The sequence below is a fragment of the Dermacentor albipictus genome, chromosome 10 (genome assembly GCF_038994185.2).
Source record: "Dermacentor albipictus isolate Rhodes 1998 colony chromosome 10, USDA_Dalb.pri_finalv2, whole genome shotgun sequence".
In the NCBI taxonomy this organism is placed as follows: domain Eukaryota; kingdom Metazoa; phylum Arthropoda; class Arachnida; order Ixodida; family Ixodidae; genus Dermacentor; species Dermacentor albipictus.
Genome location: NC_091830.1, coordinates 68,615,020 through 68,633,458, shown reverse-complemented (window position 1 = coordinate 68,633,458; position 18,439 = coordinate 68,615,020). Strand labels below are relative to the sequence as shown.

The 18,439-nt window shown below is 47.0% G+C and overlaps 2 protein-coding genes across 4 annotated transcripts in view; both read left to right on the top strand.

Moving 5' to 3' along the window:
• LOC135899601 (zinc finger C3H1 domain-containing protein-like) overlaps nt 1-18,439 on the top strand; it is a 94,239-nt gene that overhangs the window by 61,300 nt on the left and 14,500 nt on the right. For all 3 annotated transcript variants that reach the window (XM_065428916.2, XM_065428923.2, XM_065428909.2), the window contains exons 24-29: nt 369-596; nt 3,369-3,526; nt 10,340-10,460; nt 11,518-11,690; nt 15,781-15,852; nt 17,227-17,334. In XM_065428916.2, the coding sequence (XP_065284988.1) occupies nt 369-596; nt 3,369-3,526; nt 10,340-10,460; nt 11,518-11,690; nt 15,781-15,852; nt 17,227-17,334 (860 nt within the window). The remainder of the gene's footprint in view (nt 1-368; nt 597-3,368; nt 3,527-10,339; nt 10,461-11,517; nt 11,691-15,780; nt 15,853-17,226; nt 17,335-18,439) is intronic.
• Nucleotides 4,591-7,233, top strand: LOC139050740 (uncharacterized). The gene has a single exon (XM_070527440.1). It carries the CDS (start codon nt 5,214-5,216, stop codon nt 7,209-7,211), a length of 1,998 nt encoding a protein of 665 aa, XP_070383541.1. The 5' UTR covers nt 4,591-5,213; the 3' UTR covers nt 7,212-7,233.

The following is an 18,439-nucleotide window of genomic DNA, read 5'->3' as shown; positions in this document are numbered from 1 at the left end:
AAAAAATTCCTGCGCCCCCCCCCCCCTCCTTTCTTTTTTTTTTTAGATTTTCAGCTTCTTTTGGGTACATGACATCATTTTCCCATGCAGATTTTCATGAAACTGGTTTACTTATCCAGTGTTCATGCTTTGAGTTGCCGATTTATTCGGCCCTGCTTTGCCACCTACTGGACTCGTGGTTAACTCAGAAAGTAGATTGGTCACCCTAAGAAGGCTGGTTCAAGCCTCATACCAGGACCTTTTTCTGCAACCGTGAAACTTTCTTTCCGAGAAACACGGCTGCATTTCTTTTTCTGCTTTTGGGTGGGTGACTCCCAACTGTGGCTCCAGTTCAGACGATAATAAAAAATATTGACTTTGCTTTGCAGACGTCCGTCAAATCTGTCATCAAGTTCGAGCACTTCGTGGACCTGTCGGACGCTGGCGAACTCCTGGACATGACGACACGAGACATCCTCCAGTGTGCCAACATGCTCCTCTCGCCAAATCATCTGTGCTTCCTGTGGCTATGCTATCTGCACTTTGCCGAGTTCCGCTCCCTGCCGGCTGGACTGTTCTGCATCGAACGCGGATCTGTCGGTCGGCTGTGCTCCACGGTAACGCGATCAGTTTCTACTTCACAGTGTTATAGGACTAGCGTAGATTCTGACAAGCTGGTGCAGTAAAACATCATTACTTTGCATTTCACGAGACCGAAAGAAGTGTCTGAATTAAACTGCTTGTTACACAGCCAGACGTATCAGCATTGCAGACGACAGAGTGAGCCAAAGCAGGTCCCGAAATCCAGACGCGGTGTTCTGCTCCCACGTGACCACCTGCTGCATCACGACATGTACGCCACCTCTAAGACACAACCGAAATTAGTTCATAGAAAAGCTATTGCCTTGTAAATTATTTGCGGTGCTCTGAGGCTTGCCTGTACTTTTCTTTGAAAGTTTGAAAGTTTATTTAACGTAATGAACGTATACAATTGCAAAGTACACACTTTTGGGAACCAACAAATTTGTTAAAGGGTCCCTACCGATTGTTATTAGGAAAAAAAAAACACTTCTATGGCAGCTGTTTAATTTAAGACTTTCATTTAAAGCAAGAAAACCTGGAAATGTCATGTCAGCAGTCCTTTATACTTGATTCTCATCATTCTTCTTGTTCACCAGTGTGTGCTGCTGTGAACTGGTAATGCTGGATTTCTGTTCAGTTTCTTGCATTATCCGTTCTGGGCAGCCGACCGATTTTCACCCTGACCCGCCAAGGGTCGGTGGCCTCTGGCTGCCAAGCATTAAATCACTGGTTCGGTCTCCTGCCGCAGCAGCCGCATTACCATCGAGCTGAACAGTAACAAAATGCTTTCATGCCAAGCTTTGTGTGCATGCTAAATGAGCCCAGGGGTTCTTCTGGACATTCGAATTCTGCGGGGATGCTATAAAAATTCAAAGTATATGAAATTCGAGCTAAAGAAAATCAGAGAAAAAGAATGCTTGGTTGAGGCGCGCGTGCAGTCAGACGTAGAGTGAGAGCACGCGCCCATACGCTACGGCAGTTAGTGAAAGCAACATCGTCTGTGGTTCGACGCACTGGCACAGCCAACGCAACCGGATGCGGCCAACGTGCCCGATGTCATAATGGCGCTTGCTCCATCCGTGCGTTCGTCGCGCTGACCCACGTTGCGTTTCACGGAGAAAAAGGGTGCCCACACCGCTTCGCTGAAGGTTGCAGACAGCCATTCTGCGAGTGCTCGTGCGAGATCGTTCTGCGAGTGCTCGGAAAAGAGCAGCCAGCGTTCCACGCATCAAAGTCTAGAGGGGATGGCATTTTGGCTGGCACAGTGCAAGCAGCACAATGTGACTAGCCGCAAGCGACGCACGCCAGAAACGTCGGACTACAAAAGCACCTTTGCTCCGTTGACGCTCGCCGAAGGGACAAGAGCTGTGCTCTAAAATGCATTTGCAAAGCACGCCACAGTTGGCTGCACGCTGTCGAGTTCCACTATACGTAATGGTGGCGTCCAAACATGTATTGTAGCCATGCTTCCCTTTGAGTAACAGCCACGAATCTCAAAGGTTATGCTTTTTGGTACTGCAAACGATAATCGTCAAAGCCGCCATTTTTGAGACATACCTGGTGCCGCTTTTCGGCAGAACACCTTGTAGAAAAGGAGCACAGCCACCAAGATGTCACCAAAAACAGAAAGAAAAAGAAACATGCAGTGCCGCGTCCGCATTTATATCTTGAAGGTCTTCAGAGAGGGAGAGAACCGACCTGCAACACAGGCGTTGGCCTTGCCTGGCCAGGCGCAAACGCGTCTCTCTCCAGTCGGGCCTAAACAAAGGGCCGCAGATGGAAAGAGCAAAGCGGCATGGCCCGCGCGGCGACACCAGCGTCGCCAACGTGCTCCCGCACACTAGCACTCTCCCCATCCACGATGACACGGAGTTAGAATTATCGGTGACGGTGCGGATTTCAGTGTGAATTAGCAGGATCTGTTGCACATTGCTTTCAGTAAATTGTTGGACAGACCGCGGCGGCTACTTCGAATTATCCAATATTTTCAATGAACGAGGTGTCAATTAACGTGCTTTTACTGTAAGCATCTTTCGTGAAAGGACTCGTTGGGCCTTTCTAAATGGACACCAAAAAAAAAAATTGTGCTGCCTTAGCTGATTGCGCATCTACAAATACTACCAAAAAGGGACACTCTTATTGGCACAGAAGACTTGGCAAGGCAGGAAAGATGCGAAAATGAAAGATGAGTGGCAACAGCCCACTTGAAGTTTACTCACCAGCTTGCTGCGGCACCGTTGATTTCGACACCATCTGCTCTAGCCTAGTCAGTTGTATTGGTGACGATGGACTGCATCGCATTCTGTAGGAACCAATTAGTAAAAGGTTTCCAAAACCTTTAATGTGCCACGTGAGCCGAAATGTGAGAAAACACTTCGAAATTCCTTAGTCACACTGACATGCCAGTACGTAGGTTTCAATGCAGAACTTGAAGAAAAGTGGCAGTCTGGCCTTTATTCTCTATTTTAATAATCAAGCTGTTTCCACGAAATTCACAAAAGTAGAGCTTTGTAAGAGTATAAACTCATTCAGTGCTTCTCTTTAGTGCCTCTTGAAAGGCAAACCGCATGCTTAATTGTGCTCAATTAGTTGAAGATGGATCGTAAGTCTAACCAAAACTGGTTCATAGGAACGAACATTAAACTGCTTATAGCACTCCGAAGCTGGCCAGTGTCTTTCCTATGGTTTAGAATTGTTGGAATTTCATGTAATGCATAAAAAAAAAAAACAAGTCGAAAGCTTCGTGTCGGGCCATTGTTAAAGGTGGGAAGGCCTAAATGCGTTGCCTGACAAATTTGCACTTTCAGGACCCTTTCGAGATCCCCTGGGACCAGCACGGGGCCCTGACCCAGTCAGTGGACACCCTGTTGAGTGCCTTCCACGAGGCGGTAGACGAACTTGGCGGGCCCGACAAGTGTGTTCCCCTGTTTGTCAATCACATGAAGCTTCTTGCTAGCCAGTCAATGTAAGTATCTCACTGCGCACCAGCAGTTATATGCGTTCGCAGATATAATGGAGCCATTTCCCGATTTGCAAGTTCGTTTCACTGCCCTGCACATTTTCCCAACTAGTGGTAGCAATAGCGATTGTTCTAATGAAGCCGAAGTGCTAGCTGCACACGCCTGGGATTGTCGGAGGAGCCGTGTCTGCATTTTCCATGGCATAGTACAGGCAAACTGCGAATATACAAGCTGTTTGCAAAAATAACCACGCCTTTGCTGAAATGCTTTCCATGTACGTTTGCGAACGTACCCGACCGACAGTTGTAGTTGTGTTTGATTATAATGTAAAAAAAAAATATATGTGTGTGTGAAACCATAGGCTGTTGCGGATTTGAAAGAAAGAAAAGGCAAATTCACTCTTGCACGTTCCTATAAAGATAAGTTATCCAAATAAACTCGCGGTTAAGCCTGTCAAGCCCCACCCTGAAATGGCAGAAGTACACGATCCTCAGTCCCTAGTAAGCACGTCTAGGCATGGTTGTGGTCTTTGTTGGTTCCCTCAAGCCAGTGTCGCTGCAATACAGCTAGGTTAAGTGGTGAAGCATACACAAAACATTGCGGTGAAGCTTATTAAGAGTGGAAAGGGGCCACTGCCACAATACATAGCATCTGCCCCTTTTATTATATATAATTATATAATTATATGTGCATGCACGCTCCATCTCCGGTCATGGTACGAGCGTCGAGATGTCTATTAACTGTACTGGCAGAGATTCAGAGCTGTTTCTGACGTTGCTGTGGCAATCTGGGGGCCTTTGTCACTGTTACGTTTTTCTCTTACATATTGTTAGGCCTTTTATCAGAATCCCTGGAAAAACATACGAATAGGGTTTCACTGCGTAAATATTTATTGTACTTATTTGCAATATGAGGTCCACTTTTGTATATCTCATTTGGTTCAAATTTACGTGGGCCTCCCTAAGTTATCTGAAACAGAATGTGAAAAAGTAAAGGCTAGAAAAGCTGAGTGTGTCATATATAGTGAAAGAGCAAAGTGTAAGAAGAAGCTTAAGGGGGGACGCGGGTTTCAAAAGTCGAAAAATCGCGAAAAAACCGATTTTTCAAAAAGTATATATTTCGGCTATACGTGTTGTAAACTACCTTTCCTGTAATTATTAACGCCTAATTCACCGTGGAAATGCTTCTAATTCGATATACAACAGGCCACGGCAGCCCCCGAGCCGCGAGCGAACGGCGAAAATAACCAAACATCGCGCGCGCGCCATTTCCATGCCGCTGAACCGAGCGCCGCCATCTTGGTCTTGTTTTGCTTGTGAATGCTTGCCCTTTCCCGTGTTGCCTTCGCCGGCGGCGGCCGCGGCATGGTAGAAGCATGGCTTGCACGAGATTGGAGGCCTCGAAGCAGTGTTTGAGGTTCCCGCGTCTCGAATTCGAGCTGTGATTGGACGAAGCGCGCGCTCCTGGAGAACGCGGGGGAGAGCGTGGCTGCTATTGGCTGCTGGGCACGCTGACACGTGGTCTCTCCCCCGGCGCGTCGTCTGCTGCTGCTCGCTCCGTTGACGGCGTTCTTTGTGCGCTCGCTTTACTCTTCACCATTTTCGAGATCGCTGTCTTCGCTACCGTCGGGATTCTTGCGGCGTGTTTTGAACGGTTTTGTGCACCCTACGGATCGTCGCGCGTCCGTTCACGATGGTCCCTAAGCGGAAATTCAAAACGCAACATGCGTTCGGTGCGCGGCGTCGTTCTATGAATGCCGTCCGCATGGCGAAGTTGGCAAAGCGCGTTGCCGGCGATTGCGGGGACGCTTCCTGCAGTGCTGCCTCTGCTACACCGCTAGAAGAAGTCTGCGTTGCCACTTCCAGCGCCGTACCTTCCGAGTCAGCAATGCAAGGAGACGGCGTTTCAAGTGTGCCTGCTGTCCTGACCGCATCAACCTCGGCGATCGCGGCACCCTCTCTCGCGTCTGTCGCCGTGAGCAAAGACGCATCGTCGACCGTGCGCGTGAAAACGCACTTTCTGACGCCGGAGGAGGTAGAGGCGGCGGAGGCACAACGTAATGCTGTGAAAAACAAACTTGGTGCCACGCCCGCGACGCTACGAAAATTTCAAGCGATGTCGCCCGATCCCGCACCTGCCACTGCTACTACCATAGATGAGGTATTTTGCCTTGTGCAAATGTGTGTGTTCGGCCACCTGCTCTCCAAAACCTTGTGCCAGCGCTGCCTTTCAACTGGACTGACAATTCAACAAGGTACCCAGTTCGGACTGGCTACAAAGCTTGAGTTGGTATGCCCACATTGTGGGATTATTGCTAATTCTTGGAGTTCACCACGCCAGAACGCAGGAAATGCTTTTGAGGTGAACATCCGAGCCATTATGGCTATGAAGCAAATTGGTAAGGGGCAGACAGCTGTAAATGACTTTTGGGCTGCTGTGAATGTATCTCACAGAGGACTTCATCACAAGACGTACCAGGAACATCTGAAGAAGACATTCAGGGGCCCAGAGACTCAACGCATGGAGAGTTTCTATTCAGAATCAGCAGCTGCTGTGAAAAAGGTTTACCAGGGGATGGACCCAGGATTTACCAGAGACATTACTGTGGTCTATGATGGCACCTGGCTCAAGCGTGGACACACATCCCACATTGGAGTTGGGGCAGTGATAGAGTATCACACTGGCCTCATCTTGGATGCAGTTGTCCTCTCAAACCAGTGCCTCGGGTGTCAAACAGGACCCAAACCAGAAGACTCCGAGTACTCAAGCTGGCGTGAGCAGCACATCTGCCAAAGAAACACTGATGCGAAGTCTGGAAGGATGGAGGTCGAGGCAGCCTTGATCCTTTTCGGCCGTTCACTGACAAAGCACAACCTCCGTTACACAACGATTGTGTCCGATGGAGACAGTGCCACCTACTCTGCCCTTGTGAAGGAGAATGTTTATGGGCTAGTCCCAGTTGTCAAAGAAGAATGCCTCAATCACGTGCAGAAAAGGATGGGGGCTGCACTGCGCAACCTAGTGCAAAAGAGTGATAAGGCATTGGGAGGGAAAGGAAGGCTGACAAAGGCTCTGATCGACAAGCTGACGGATTACTATGGCTGGGCTTTGAGAAACAACTCGAATGACGCGGCAGCAATGCAGCGTGCAGTGATGGCGTCCTACCATCACATCACATCCACCGATGCGGAGCCTCACCGTGACCTATGCCCAGAGGGCGCTGGCTCATGGTGCCGCCACAAGGCTGCTGAGGCAAATGGCTTACCACAACCAAGGCACAGGTACAATCTGCCAGGCTATGTCGCTGAGGCTATGCTGCCTGTTTATCAGCGCCTCTCCGAGCCTTCCCTTCTTCAGCGGTGCCTTGGAGCGAAGACTCAAAATGCATCGGAATCATTTCATTCTGTTCTGTGGTCACTGATGCCCAAGGAGCAGCATGCATCCCTGATTGCAGTGGAGACAGCACTGAATGATGCAGTGATGCGGTATAATGCTGGAAACCAAAGGGCCACCAAAGAAATTTCTCTGTCTGCGGGGCTCACACCTGGCCACCTAGCCATCCATCGAGCCGTGGAAAAAGATGCCCTGCGCATGGGAAAGGCTGAGAAGCGAGGTCAAGCGAAGACTGAGAGGCGGCAGAGAAAGAAAGCCTGCAAAGACACCGCAAACTATTCTGCGGGGTCATTTTAGACCCAGAAATGTTGTGTCAAAACTTCAAGGGCCCTTTTCTCGAAATGAATTTTTTTCCTGGTGTGGCTGCTTATGCAAGCAGTATCTCTGGAACTGCTAATCAGATTCCCACCAGGTTTTTTTTATTGTATGCCTGAATAAATTTATGAGGGCAAGACAGGCCCACTTTTTCAAGTTATTGAGTCTGGAATTTATTATAAGCAATCAAAATTAGGCTAATGCAAGTCTAATTAGTAACACTAAATTCAATGTTGTGCTAAAACTTTTCAGCAAGGAAATTTAAAAAAAAGGCTCTGTCTTGCCCTGTGGTACCTATTCAGGAATCTTCATATTGAATTTGACAGTGCTAACACATTTTGCAAGTTCTCCAGGCATGTCATAAGGAACCTATGTGAACCATTCTGATATACTCCTGTAACTTGAGTACCAGTGTACGTAGCTCCATGAAACTTTGTAGTTATTCATATGTCTATGCCATGAGTGTACCCTGAAAATTTCATTCAGTTATCTCAAGAAACAAAAAAGTTGGTGTTCGAAGGTAGCCTCCTCCCTTAAGTTGCCAAGGAAGTTCTCATTTGCTTAGGTATTTGTTTCCTGGGGCCATATTCTGTAATGGCTCATTTTTGGAATCTCTTTGCTCTCACGAATGCCATTGGCCGGCACTTGGCTGTCGTCATCGCTGCGCGTTATTACAAATTTTGTTGTCGGCTCACAGGTTGTCAATCATCTCTAAAGCGAACCTGTTGTCTGCTACTAGCAGAAGCGCGAAGAATTTGTTTGCTCGAGGGTCGCTCGCGGTCGCGAGCATGATCTCCAGGGTTGCTAAGGCAACCGTGGCTGTCAGCAAGCCTCATGTTGGCTGGCGTAACAAGACAGAGACGCTAATGACAACTCCTTTGGCTGTGTTGCTGTCAAGCATTGGCGAAAGACAACAGCAACATGACAAAGGGCATCATTTGACATGAGCAAGGGAGAGTTCCGAGGGCATTTGAGGCTTTCCAGAAACACAGTGAAATGGCGTTGCGATGAGTTAGAAATATACCTTGGACGACAAAGATTTAATGGCATTAACACTGTGACGAAAGTGCCCCGTGTGCTGTGCTTTTGTGCTACGGAGAGTTTTAAGCAGTGTCTGGAATGAAGAAGCGATTGACTTTTCTCAGCCACCAGTGACTCACATCATTACAGCCATTGAAAGGGCAAAAGCAGTTGAGTGAAAGATTTCCGAGGTAGTGGGATGTGTGGACGGAAATCCCATACAATTGTGTGCCCGTAACAAGCTCAGGTCCAACAGTACAGTATCCTATTAAAGGGACCCTGAAACGATTTTGGCGATTTTCTACAAACGTACTGAGTCGTTAGAGTAGGTTCTTCTGATCATTAATTGATGCATCTAAGTGCTCTGCGTAAAGCGTGTAATTTATTATAAGGTTTTAAAAATACACATCGCTGCCGATCGCAGCGCACTGCTCGGCGGAATTTTAAGCCGCCCCTACCCATATGATGCAAATAACCCATATTACGTCACATGGGCGAGCTATCTGATTGGCTGACCAGGGCGAGTGGTTGATAATTTTTCCAACTTTATGGGGAACAAATGATGCTCGTAATAGTTGGAATGTTAGTTACTTTGTTTTTGTAAAAAGAAAATAACTTAAAGAGAATACACAAGAATAGTTTTTTAGTACACTTCAGCACTTCCGGCACACAGCAAGTGTTGTCTGCTTGTGTTACAACGTACTCCATTTTGACAAGAGCTCCGCGGTCAGAGTCGGTCTCAGTCTTTTCGCGAGCACTATGATTCGACTTTGTTGCCTTGTGGACTGCAAACCTAGCGACCTGCAAACCGCGAGTCCAGTATTAGGGCAAACGCAAGCGCAAGGGGACAGGGTCTGGCCGCTTGACTGTGCCGGGATGAGCCACGAGATGAGCAGAAGGGCAATTGTGAACGGTCTGCACGGTGCGGCCACCTGGTGGCACAGAGCTCAACCTTACACAGTAGCAGCAACGAAGTGTATTCTTTGCTGCTGGTGTGTATTTTTCGCAGGAGTGTAATCATCAACACGTTGATTTATAAATGTTTAAAATGCTTTACACTTGGTTAGAGCAATATTAGCGCTTTGTTTGACTGGTTGAGCGCTGCGCCAGCAAGTGTCTGGACCGTGCAGACCGATCAGGCTGCTCACGTACGTCTACGCTAAAGTTCCTTCATCAGCTTGAGTTTATGCCTCCAGTCATTTGCCGAAATGACCAGCTTGCCTGTTTTTAGCGGAGTAGCGGACACGTTCGGCGCTGCGACAGAATGCTCGCAACGCACGCCGCTTCGATAGCTCTCGGTCGACGGCCAAGCGGCTAGCGGAGAGGTCTCGCGCGGGAGGGGGAGTGCTCCTAAACAACCGGAAGTGAACGATGTGACGTCGCATCGTGACGCTGAACCAGTGAAGGCGGAGCTTAGCGCCGCTCGCTCGGCGAGCGAGTTGAGGAGGAAAAGCATAGCTAGGGAGGAGGGTAACTTCTAATCGCTTGCAGCTCCATTAATACGTAACGCTTCACTTAAATTGTGGTGCGAATGTTCTACTTAAGCTGTACCCTACGCGCCTACAAAATTTGTCCGAACCGTTTCGGGGGCCCTTTAAAGCCACCACCTACTCTCAAAGAGAACCGCCTTGTTTGCTTATGTATGGCGCACTATCTAGTTACAAAAAATAAAACAGTGCAATATAAGATTAAACCATCAGCGGCTGTTCACAGTGCAAGCTCGCAGCTATTGCTGGAAATTAAATGTGCTGTTATTTTACACAAACCAGCCTTTTTTTTAATCGATAGCAATAGCCTTCAATTGCTATCATCCGCAAAGTAGTACAAACAAAAATAATGATGTCAACTCCCGGCAGATCGCCATTCATTCATTGGTCTCCATTGTGCCACAACGTTGTACTCTTTCTCCAAGTGATGTAATAGCCAGAGTGAACCAGTTCCTAAGTGAATCCTTACAGAATACAACCCCTGATGGCACTTTTCAAAGGATTGCATAGAATTTTTTTTTCTTCTTGCTTTAGCACTTTTCATCGAATGGCCGAGTAAATGAATTGATCGATCAGAAGGCCTTGTTGCTCTTGGCATTGCAGGGGACCGGCCGCTGTACAGCTCTGCAGTGCGGCCCTGGAAGACAATCCAGGTTGGTCCGATGGCTGGCTGCAGCTTGTGGAGCTCCACCTCAAGGCTGGGGATGTGGAGGAAGCCACTAATGTAAGAAATACCTCGGGAAAGGCTTGTTCTCTTATTTTCACGTTGTGCTCGTTAGAGTGAAAAGCCAAACACCGCCAAGAACAGAACTCTTGATTGGGCGAACTTGTTCCCGGAAAGACGAGCAATACTCTTCCTTCACCAAGTTTTACAAAATTTGAGTGCTTTCTTGGTTTGACCAAACAAATGAGAAGCAAAGGCGGGGGCGGGGGGGGGGGGGGAGATTTTAGTTGCTCACAACAAATAATGAATCCAAGGAAACCTTAGGGGAAATCGCTTGTTTTAATTGAAGCACAGAAGCGGTGTAAATGGAAATAAGAGTTGAAGTTGAAGTTGAAGTTGATATTTATTTGCATCATCACAATGCGGGAATGCTCGGGCAAAAAGTGAAAATCAATTCACTTGAGAAGCGCCCGAGCCCCCAATATACAAGGCATACAAAAAGGGTGACAATTAACAAGGCATTTTAACTGTTTACCATTGCAGGTTAATAATAATATTTGGGGTTTTACGTGCCAAAACCACTTTCTGATTATGAGGCACTCCATTGCAGGTTGACCTCTAGTGTTATACAATGTAATGTAATACGAACAGCTTGACAGTAACTATACATACATAAAAATACTAACAGCAGTGGAAAAATAGTACTGACATCATGGAATGAAGAACTCTCGTATATTACGTATGCTGCACATTTCTACATGAATATCCTGGAAAATTAGTAACAACTTGTCGCTAGTGAGAGCACAACCACAACTTCTGCATTACTGATTGTGTTACGGCGATAGCTCTTTCCACCTCCACTCTCTTGGGTATTTATGTGCTTGTGCATGATCTAACCTGAGGGAACGTTGGCAGATGTGAAGCACCCTTTTCACCGATGGCGTCACATAGTACGTGAACTGTAGGAGCACGCAGCTTTAGCCAGTGAACCCTCGCACGGGACCTGAAGGCATGAAACCTACTGCAGTTTAAATCCTCACCGCTGCTTTTTAATATTTCCATGTGGGCAGGTTCGACGGTGCAGGCGTGACAGGTTTCCGTGGATCGCTCTTTGCAGGCATTGCAGCGAGGCCTGTCACGGCTACCAACAGATCCACGACTCTTGTTCAGAGCGGCGTCTGGAAACTTTGTCCTGCCAGGCGACGTAGTTGAAGAGCTGCTGGAGAACTTTGTGGCCCACTACTTCCAGGTCGATGAAAACCTAGTCGGTCTCCAGCGAAGCACTGCAGAGTGAGTTTTAACCTGGGTGTTACAGCCGACACTCCTGTCACGAGGGGGGATGTGTCATTTGTGGGTAACCATATTCAATGCAGAAAGTGATGTTAGGTTCTGGTAGCGCTATGTGGACGAAAATAATGTGATTCACGCGAGATGGCGATGACGGATGTGTCGGAGAATAAAAGGCAGCAAAATACGCAGCAGTTTACGTTGGGGGAGTGCGAGTACTCGTATATCACCGAACCGAACTGAACCGAGAGCGTTCAAATAATTCAGTTTGTAAATCGAATATCTATTTTTAAGTTTTTTGACTATTTGATATGGAGAGACGCGTAGTGCAACATGTCGTGTGTGCCACAGAGACCCTTCATGCTTGATGCCACCCAAGCACTTCATTTTCGGCACAAATGGAGCGCCGAACATGCTGCAGACAGGCTTCCCGACGTCGGCCCAACGCAGGATCTGCACACGCAGCACCTGAATGCTGCAATTCGTACGACGACGCCACGTCAGCCGGGGCTGCCTCTGTCGGTAGAAGGTTCCTCGTCCGGATCGATAGGACCATTCAGAACGACAACGCTACGGGGACAGAGTGAACGGCAACAATAGCAGCACATATTTCGTGAAGTGCAAAAGCATGTTCGAAGATTAGGTTGATTATCCGCCGATGGGCATACGGATCGTGTTGAATACGGGGCGGCAAACTTCATCGTGCTTCGACAGCCGTCAATCTCACCTGCACACATGATCTTGGTATCAAACGCAGCTCATGAGACATGCGCACAGAGTTGCCAAACTAACTCTAGAGGACAAGCTGAGCAGAAAAAGTGGCAACTGCAAAGGTGCTGCTACGACTCATTTTTGTAACAGCCAGAATATTCAAAATATGCAAAAACAAGCATTAACATGTAGCATGTGCATATGGGTAACATGTAAAGTTCGTTTAGTATATTTTTCAGAGAGTGGACGGCTATTCGGAAAATTTTACGTAAAACTTACGATGCATGAAAGGATGCATTTGTAGGCGCCTAAACTAGATGGCGCCACTATACTAAAGGAGGCTCAAGATCGTGTTGAGCATCTCATCTTGTCATCTACACCTGCTCTCTTGCACAGAGTAGCAACATATTTTTCACTGCGGTCTACTCTTATTACTATACAGTCTACTCTGCTACAGTACGGTCTACACTTAGGAACTCCAAGTAAGTATGCCAGCACCGGTTACAGCCAAGCTCTAGCATATGAGGGTGTGCAAAATATCTTTTTATCAATAGAATGTCTGTTGAATAGAATCAAGTGCTTTTTTTTTTCTGAAGCTAAAGAACTAGTGATTTTATGTTGCACTGAATGTCAATAAGGTTCTCAATTTTACAGTGGACCTGCTTTATGGCAATCTTTTATTGCATAGAAGGTTTTGCTTTCCAGTTTTGCCCCAGAATACAGAAGGGCTTTCCCATCTTTATGGCAGGTCGTAATGGCAGGTCGTTGTCGTAATGCCAATCTGTGCAACAGGCGGAAATGTAGACCGTGCACCACTTGACCCGATGACCTTTAGGCACGTAGTCATCATTCTCACTGTGTGGGTGGGCCATGCACTGACTGCAAAGAGCGGGTGCCGTTTCATAGTTGGCTTCAGCGGGATTTGCCACCTGTCAAAGGTTCTGAAATTGGGCAATGTCGGGCCAAGTCACGCTCTTCGATGGGCCAACATCAAGGAGCGCACGCATTAGGGCAGACACGCTCGCAAAAAGCAAGTCCACAACCTTGTGAGCTCAGGCAGCCCGATTGGCGCATACTCGGTGCACCTTTTGCATGTCATTCAGAACGAGGGGCTCTGTAACACATGCAACAGCTGGGGTCTCTGCACCGAATATACTGAATCCAATAGAACTTCTTTCCACGTTTTGAAAAACAATGGCAGGAAAAAGCGTACTAACAGGGAAAGCGTATGATCCGAACTAAAAAAATTTGACAGACTCAACTGTCGTTGACATCTACGTAATGCGAAGCGTTGGCATGGGTTGTTGCGGCACGAGACGCCGAAGCGCTGTCGAGCTGGTGGTGCTCCGGCGGCTCGAGACGCGTTTTGTTGTTTTCCTGCTGCGTGATGTTTTGAGAGGGCCACCGAAAACTTGAAACGAAATCGAGCTGGTGGCCGACGTGGGATGCCACCGAAGCGAAACGGGATGCCTACATCACGCTGCCTGCAGCAGGGGACGGGAGCGCATTTGGATTATCGCCTACTAAAAGCGTGCAGTACACTACCAATGGCACTACACACCACACGCTGCAAAAGAGATAGGTGAAGATGCTTATCAGAATAGGTTGGGTGGCGATAGCTGCGAATGAGGCATGCGACGTCCCGGCCAGAGATTTTCTGGTACCAAAATAAGAAACTGTATGCTGCATATTTTCACACGAGACAGGCGGCCATATACTGCTCTCGAATGCGCGCACCTCGCGACTTGTTCATACGGGATCTGGCAGCCTGAAAACGCATAGGATTGCAGTCTGCAGCAGGAAGCAGTGGTGCGTTTCAGTTATCGCCCATTAAAAGCATACGCTACGCTTCCTATGGCACCATGCGCTGGGAAGCAAACAGGCAAAGGTGCTCATCGCAATAGGATTTGCAATGGTAGCTGTAAATGCCACCTTTGACGACTCCGCAGAAGATTTGCTGGTACTGAAATGAGAAACTGAGTGTGTGCAAATGTTTTCACGCGAGACGGGTGTGCGAGTATTGCGGTTGAATTGCCGCAGCAGGCAGCCATATACTATTCTCGATCGCGCATTTTCTTGTTTATGTAGGCTCTAGGGGCTGGAGAACGTATCATATGTTTGCACCTTGGCGATGCACTGAACATCAGTGGCGAAAAAACTGTGTTTTTCGGGAACGCATGAACTGGTAAAAAAATTAGCGTAACTCTATTGAATCATTTTTGTGTTCTCGATTGCAAACATTGTCGCAGGGCACACGTACGTAACAGAAATGTATCTACGAGGTTCTGGTGTATTCATATATTCACTCATTCCCAGTTTTCGTTGCATCACATTGAATGTCCCCATGTAGCAGCAACTTAAGGACATTCTGTGCAAGTGACCTCTATGCCATAGGTACTAGCAATCTTGGTAAGAATTTAACTAGCAGTATGTGAATGATCTGATATTTATTGCGATAGTAATTTAATGGACACTTCGAGCTCATTTCTGCTGTCGGCATCACTGTGAGGTTCCCTGTAAAGTCCAAGGGCGATAAAATCATCGCCACACGCCATATGCTGTGTGAGAGAATGAAAGCATGTGGAGGTGAGCCAGCGATTGTGGCTCAAACTCATGCACGAAAGGGAGGACAGTGGAAAGGAAGGACGCTGTTTTTCGTTGCGTGCAAGGCTGTGGGGCGAAGGTGGGCAGAGGGGGCGCATTCTACTCCGGTGGGGCCCGGGCCGCTGGATCTTAAAAGCCATCTGCGACGGGAACAAGGTCCGCCGTGAGTAGCAAGAGGGGGAGGGATGCATTCTACGTCGGGTGTAGTAGAACTGCAGGTGCTGCAGAAAATCCACTTAAATGTTTTCCCTTACTGGCATAATAGAAGTCATACTCACACACGTGTCACAGTATTGCTATGGCTCCATCCTTGGTAATTTTGGTGGGAGCTGATCCTTGCATTGTCCAGCCGCACTGTAAATATCACATAATGATTAGCAGCCACATGTCATACAGTACACAGCTAAAGAACCACCAGCAACCTCTTTACTGTAGCAGTAATCTCTTTACCTGCCATTTATGCAGCAGGTGGTTTGTCCACTACTAACTGTGGCTGTACTATAGGGTAATTAGCAGAGCACATTCTCGTTACAATCAACAAACCTCCTCTCCTCTCCTCTTCTTTTCTTTCTGTCCTTCCTTTTTTAGCTTTCTCAGCTGTGACGGGTAGGAGCACTTGGATTTGTTGGCTTGCACAGTTTGGTTTGCTAGCATAAATGAAGAAAAAGGAAAAGAAAAAGACTGTGTACTTACTTGCACTTATCAATCTTTTTCAAATTGTAGAACAATGGGCTAAGCTTCCCTTTTTTTTTCGTTCCTTTCTTTTTTCTTTTTTTAGACCCTGCATATTGTTCCCAAAGCTTGTGGAAGAACGTAACAGTCATGCCATCTACATGCGTCTCAATTTCATGTGAGTACTGCTGACCGCTGATTCTGTATGCTGCACAACGTGCCCTTCTTTATTTTCAAAGAATCCAGGAATCAGCATTCGGAAAGACGGAAAGAAGGACCGTGTTGCAGCATTGCATGCTAAAGGACTAGGAGTCTCGGCCTGTAGTAATTTTTTCTAACTTCTTCCAGAACCAAAACAGCCCAGACACGAGAAAGTACATTGAAATTTATGACATCACGCTCATGTAACAGTGCTTACTTTTGAATGCCATTTTACATGCTAAGGAGCTTTGGCTGTTATTTCTTCTAATAAGCAACATTTTGTGGCCAAATGAATTAAATAAGGGTTTGGAAAGAAAACTTTACAGGTATAGGTTGATGTTGGTGTTTTGGTGCCTTTTAAAGGAGTATGGACATGGTATTTCCGACTGTTTATTTTTCTGCGCTAATGAAGGCCCTAGTGCTCTCAACCCTCAATAAAATAGCTGCAGGTCTCGGAGTGCACAAAATTATTTACTCCAATAGCTTCTCTCGGTCGCCTCCTATGCCGCTACTCATTGTGAGGCATAATGTAGTGGCATGCCTAACAACCGAGCCGTTGGTAGGGCCAGCACGTCGCAGTGTTCTGCTCCCACGTGAGCACCTTTGCATTGTGACATAACGGCGCGGTCACCACCTAGAAAACAAAACTGGCTGCAGAAGAGCTATCGCAGTAGTTCACTTAAGGCCCTCTGAGGCTTGCCACTTTTTCCTTGAGGGTTTAGAGCACTAGTGCCTTCTTTATAGCAATGAAAAAAAAAGTGAAGAGTCGGTAATAGAGAGCTTTAGCTTGTCCGGTATTCTAGTAAAACGCAGGCGGACGGGGTGTTGGGGCATTGGGGCGGAGGCGTAAACGTGAGCGGTCTGCACGGTGCAGCCACCTGGTGGCGCAGTGCTCAGACAGACAGAAACAGTTAATATTGCATTAACCGAGCGTATTCTTCTTCGCTGCTGGTATAAATTTTCGGTACTGGCGTAATCGTGTTGCTGACAAACATTTACACCCACAACAAAGTAAAATACACTTGGTTACTGCAATATTAGCTGTTTCTGTCTGTTTGAGCACTGCGCCACCAGGTGGCTGCACCACGCAGACCGCTCACGTTTACGCCTCTGCCCCAACGCCCCGCATCCACCTGCGTTTTACCGAAATACCGGACAAGCTAAACCTCTCTGATATCATGCTGGTACTCCTTTAAAAGCACGAGAAAATTCATAGTAGTCTTTGGCAGCCATTTAGCAGCACTCGTGACGGCTTTTTCCATTGTTTTATGGCTGAGCCGAAGTAACCTGCTTGGTGGGGTTGGAGCCTGGGTTTGCATGCTGCGGGCTGCATTTCTCCTCTGTTGTCCAGTGAGCTGTTCAAGCTGTCTGGAGCGCCTGCCAGAGATGTGTGCGAACTCTACGAGACCCTCCTGACGGTCTCGGACACGACGTCGGACGTGCAGCTTGCTTGGTGGTGGTAAGTGAAGGCCCTCACCATTGCTGGTGTCATGCCGGTGACAGTGGTTTCCCTCTTCCTTGTGTGTGCTTCCTTGTGTTATCACTCTGTTTCACCATATTTTGCCAAATTAGAAGTATTCATTTATTCATGTATTCTAAGGGAACATTGAGGCAGTTACCTAAAGGGGGGGGATTGTGGAGTCAGCTAAATAATAAATGTACAATTAAAAAAGAATCATTAGTTTGATAGAGTGACATAATTATCTACGCCAGAAAATAATACATATGTGAGAAAGTAGCAAATACACAAATAATCACACATTTAGGGAAACCATCTCATGAACAAAAACATCATGATCTATAGCAGATACAATATTTCTTGGGAGCCTTTTCTAACAATACCAATTTAATCGCATAATGCTAGTACCACCCATATTAGCGACAAAAAATTGTGATTTCTTTTTCCCTCGAGTTTAAATGGTTGAATCTACGTACCCCTGAAAATTACTGCAGCAACTGTTGTCTTTTTTTTCTGGTCGGCAATGATTGTAGCAGCCGAGCATGATCTGTTAAGCATTCTGCACTCTACCAACACATGCAGTCACAATTCAATCATGTCCAAACCACAAGTGGTGAGGTTTCTGTCATTTCATGAAGTTTGTAAGTTGCATGTGGAGAGCTAACACCAGCTTTTGTTTGTTTGTTCGTTTGTGTGTGTGTGCGCCTGTGTGCGTGTGTGTTTATCGCGTCATCATGGGGCATTACTGAATCCACATGGTTGGTTTTAAAGGGACCTTGAAAGTATTACTCAGCACTAATTGGAATAGCTGATAGTCCTGCATGTGATGTTTTCAGGTGCAAGGAGAACATTGAGCACTTATTGCGCCACTGTACTCAATTTCAAGCACAAAGACAATCTTTGTCCAACACATTGAGGAAACTAGATGATCGTCCTCTGAGTGAACAGACAGTACTAGAGCACCGTCCCCACCGATCATCAGCTCAGAAGACAGTGAAGGCACTTCTGTTCTTTCTGAGATTGTCTGGTTTGAACGAGCGTCTTCAACTCAGTGACTGTATGTACTCGTCTCTATACCCTATCTCTCCCTTCTCTCTCTCCCCTT

Bases quoted from the DNA above. Each gene is read 5' to 3' on its own strand.
- LOC139050740 (XM_070527440.1), top strand. From the start codon at position 5,214: ATGGTCCCTAAGCGGAAATTCAAAACGCAACATGCGTTCGGTGCGCGG.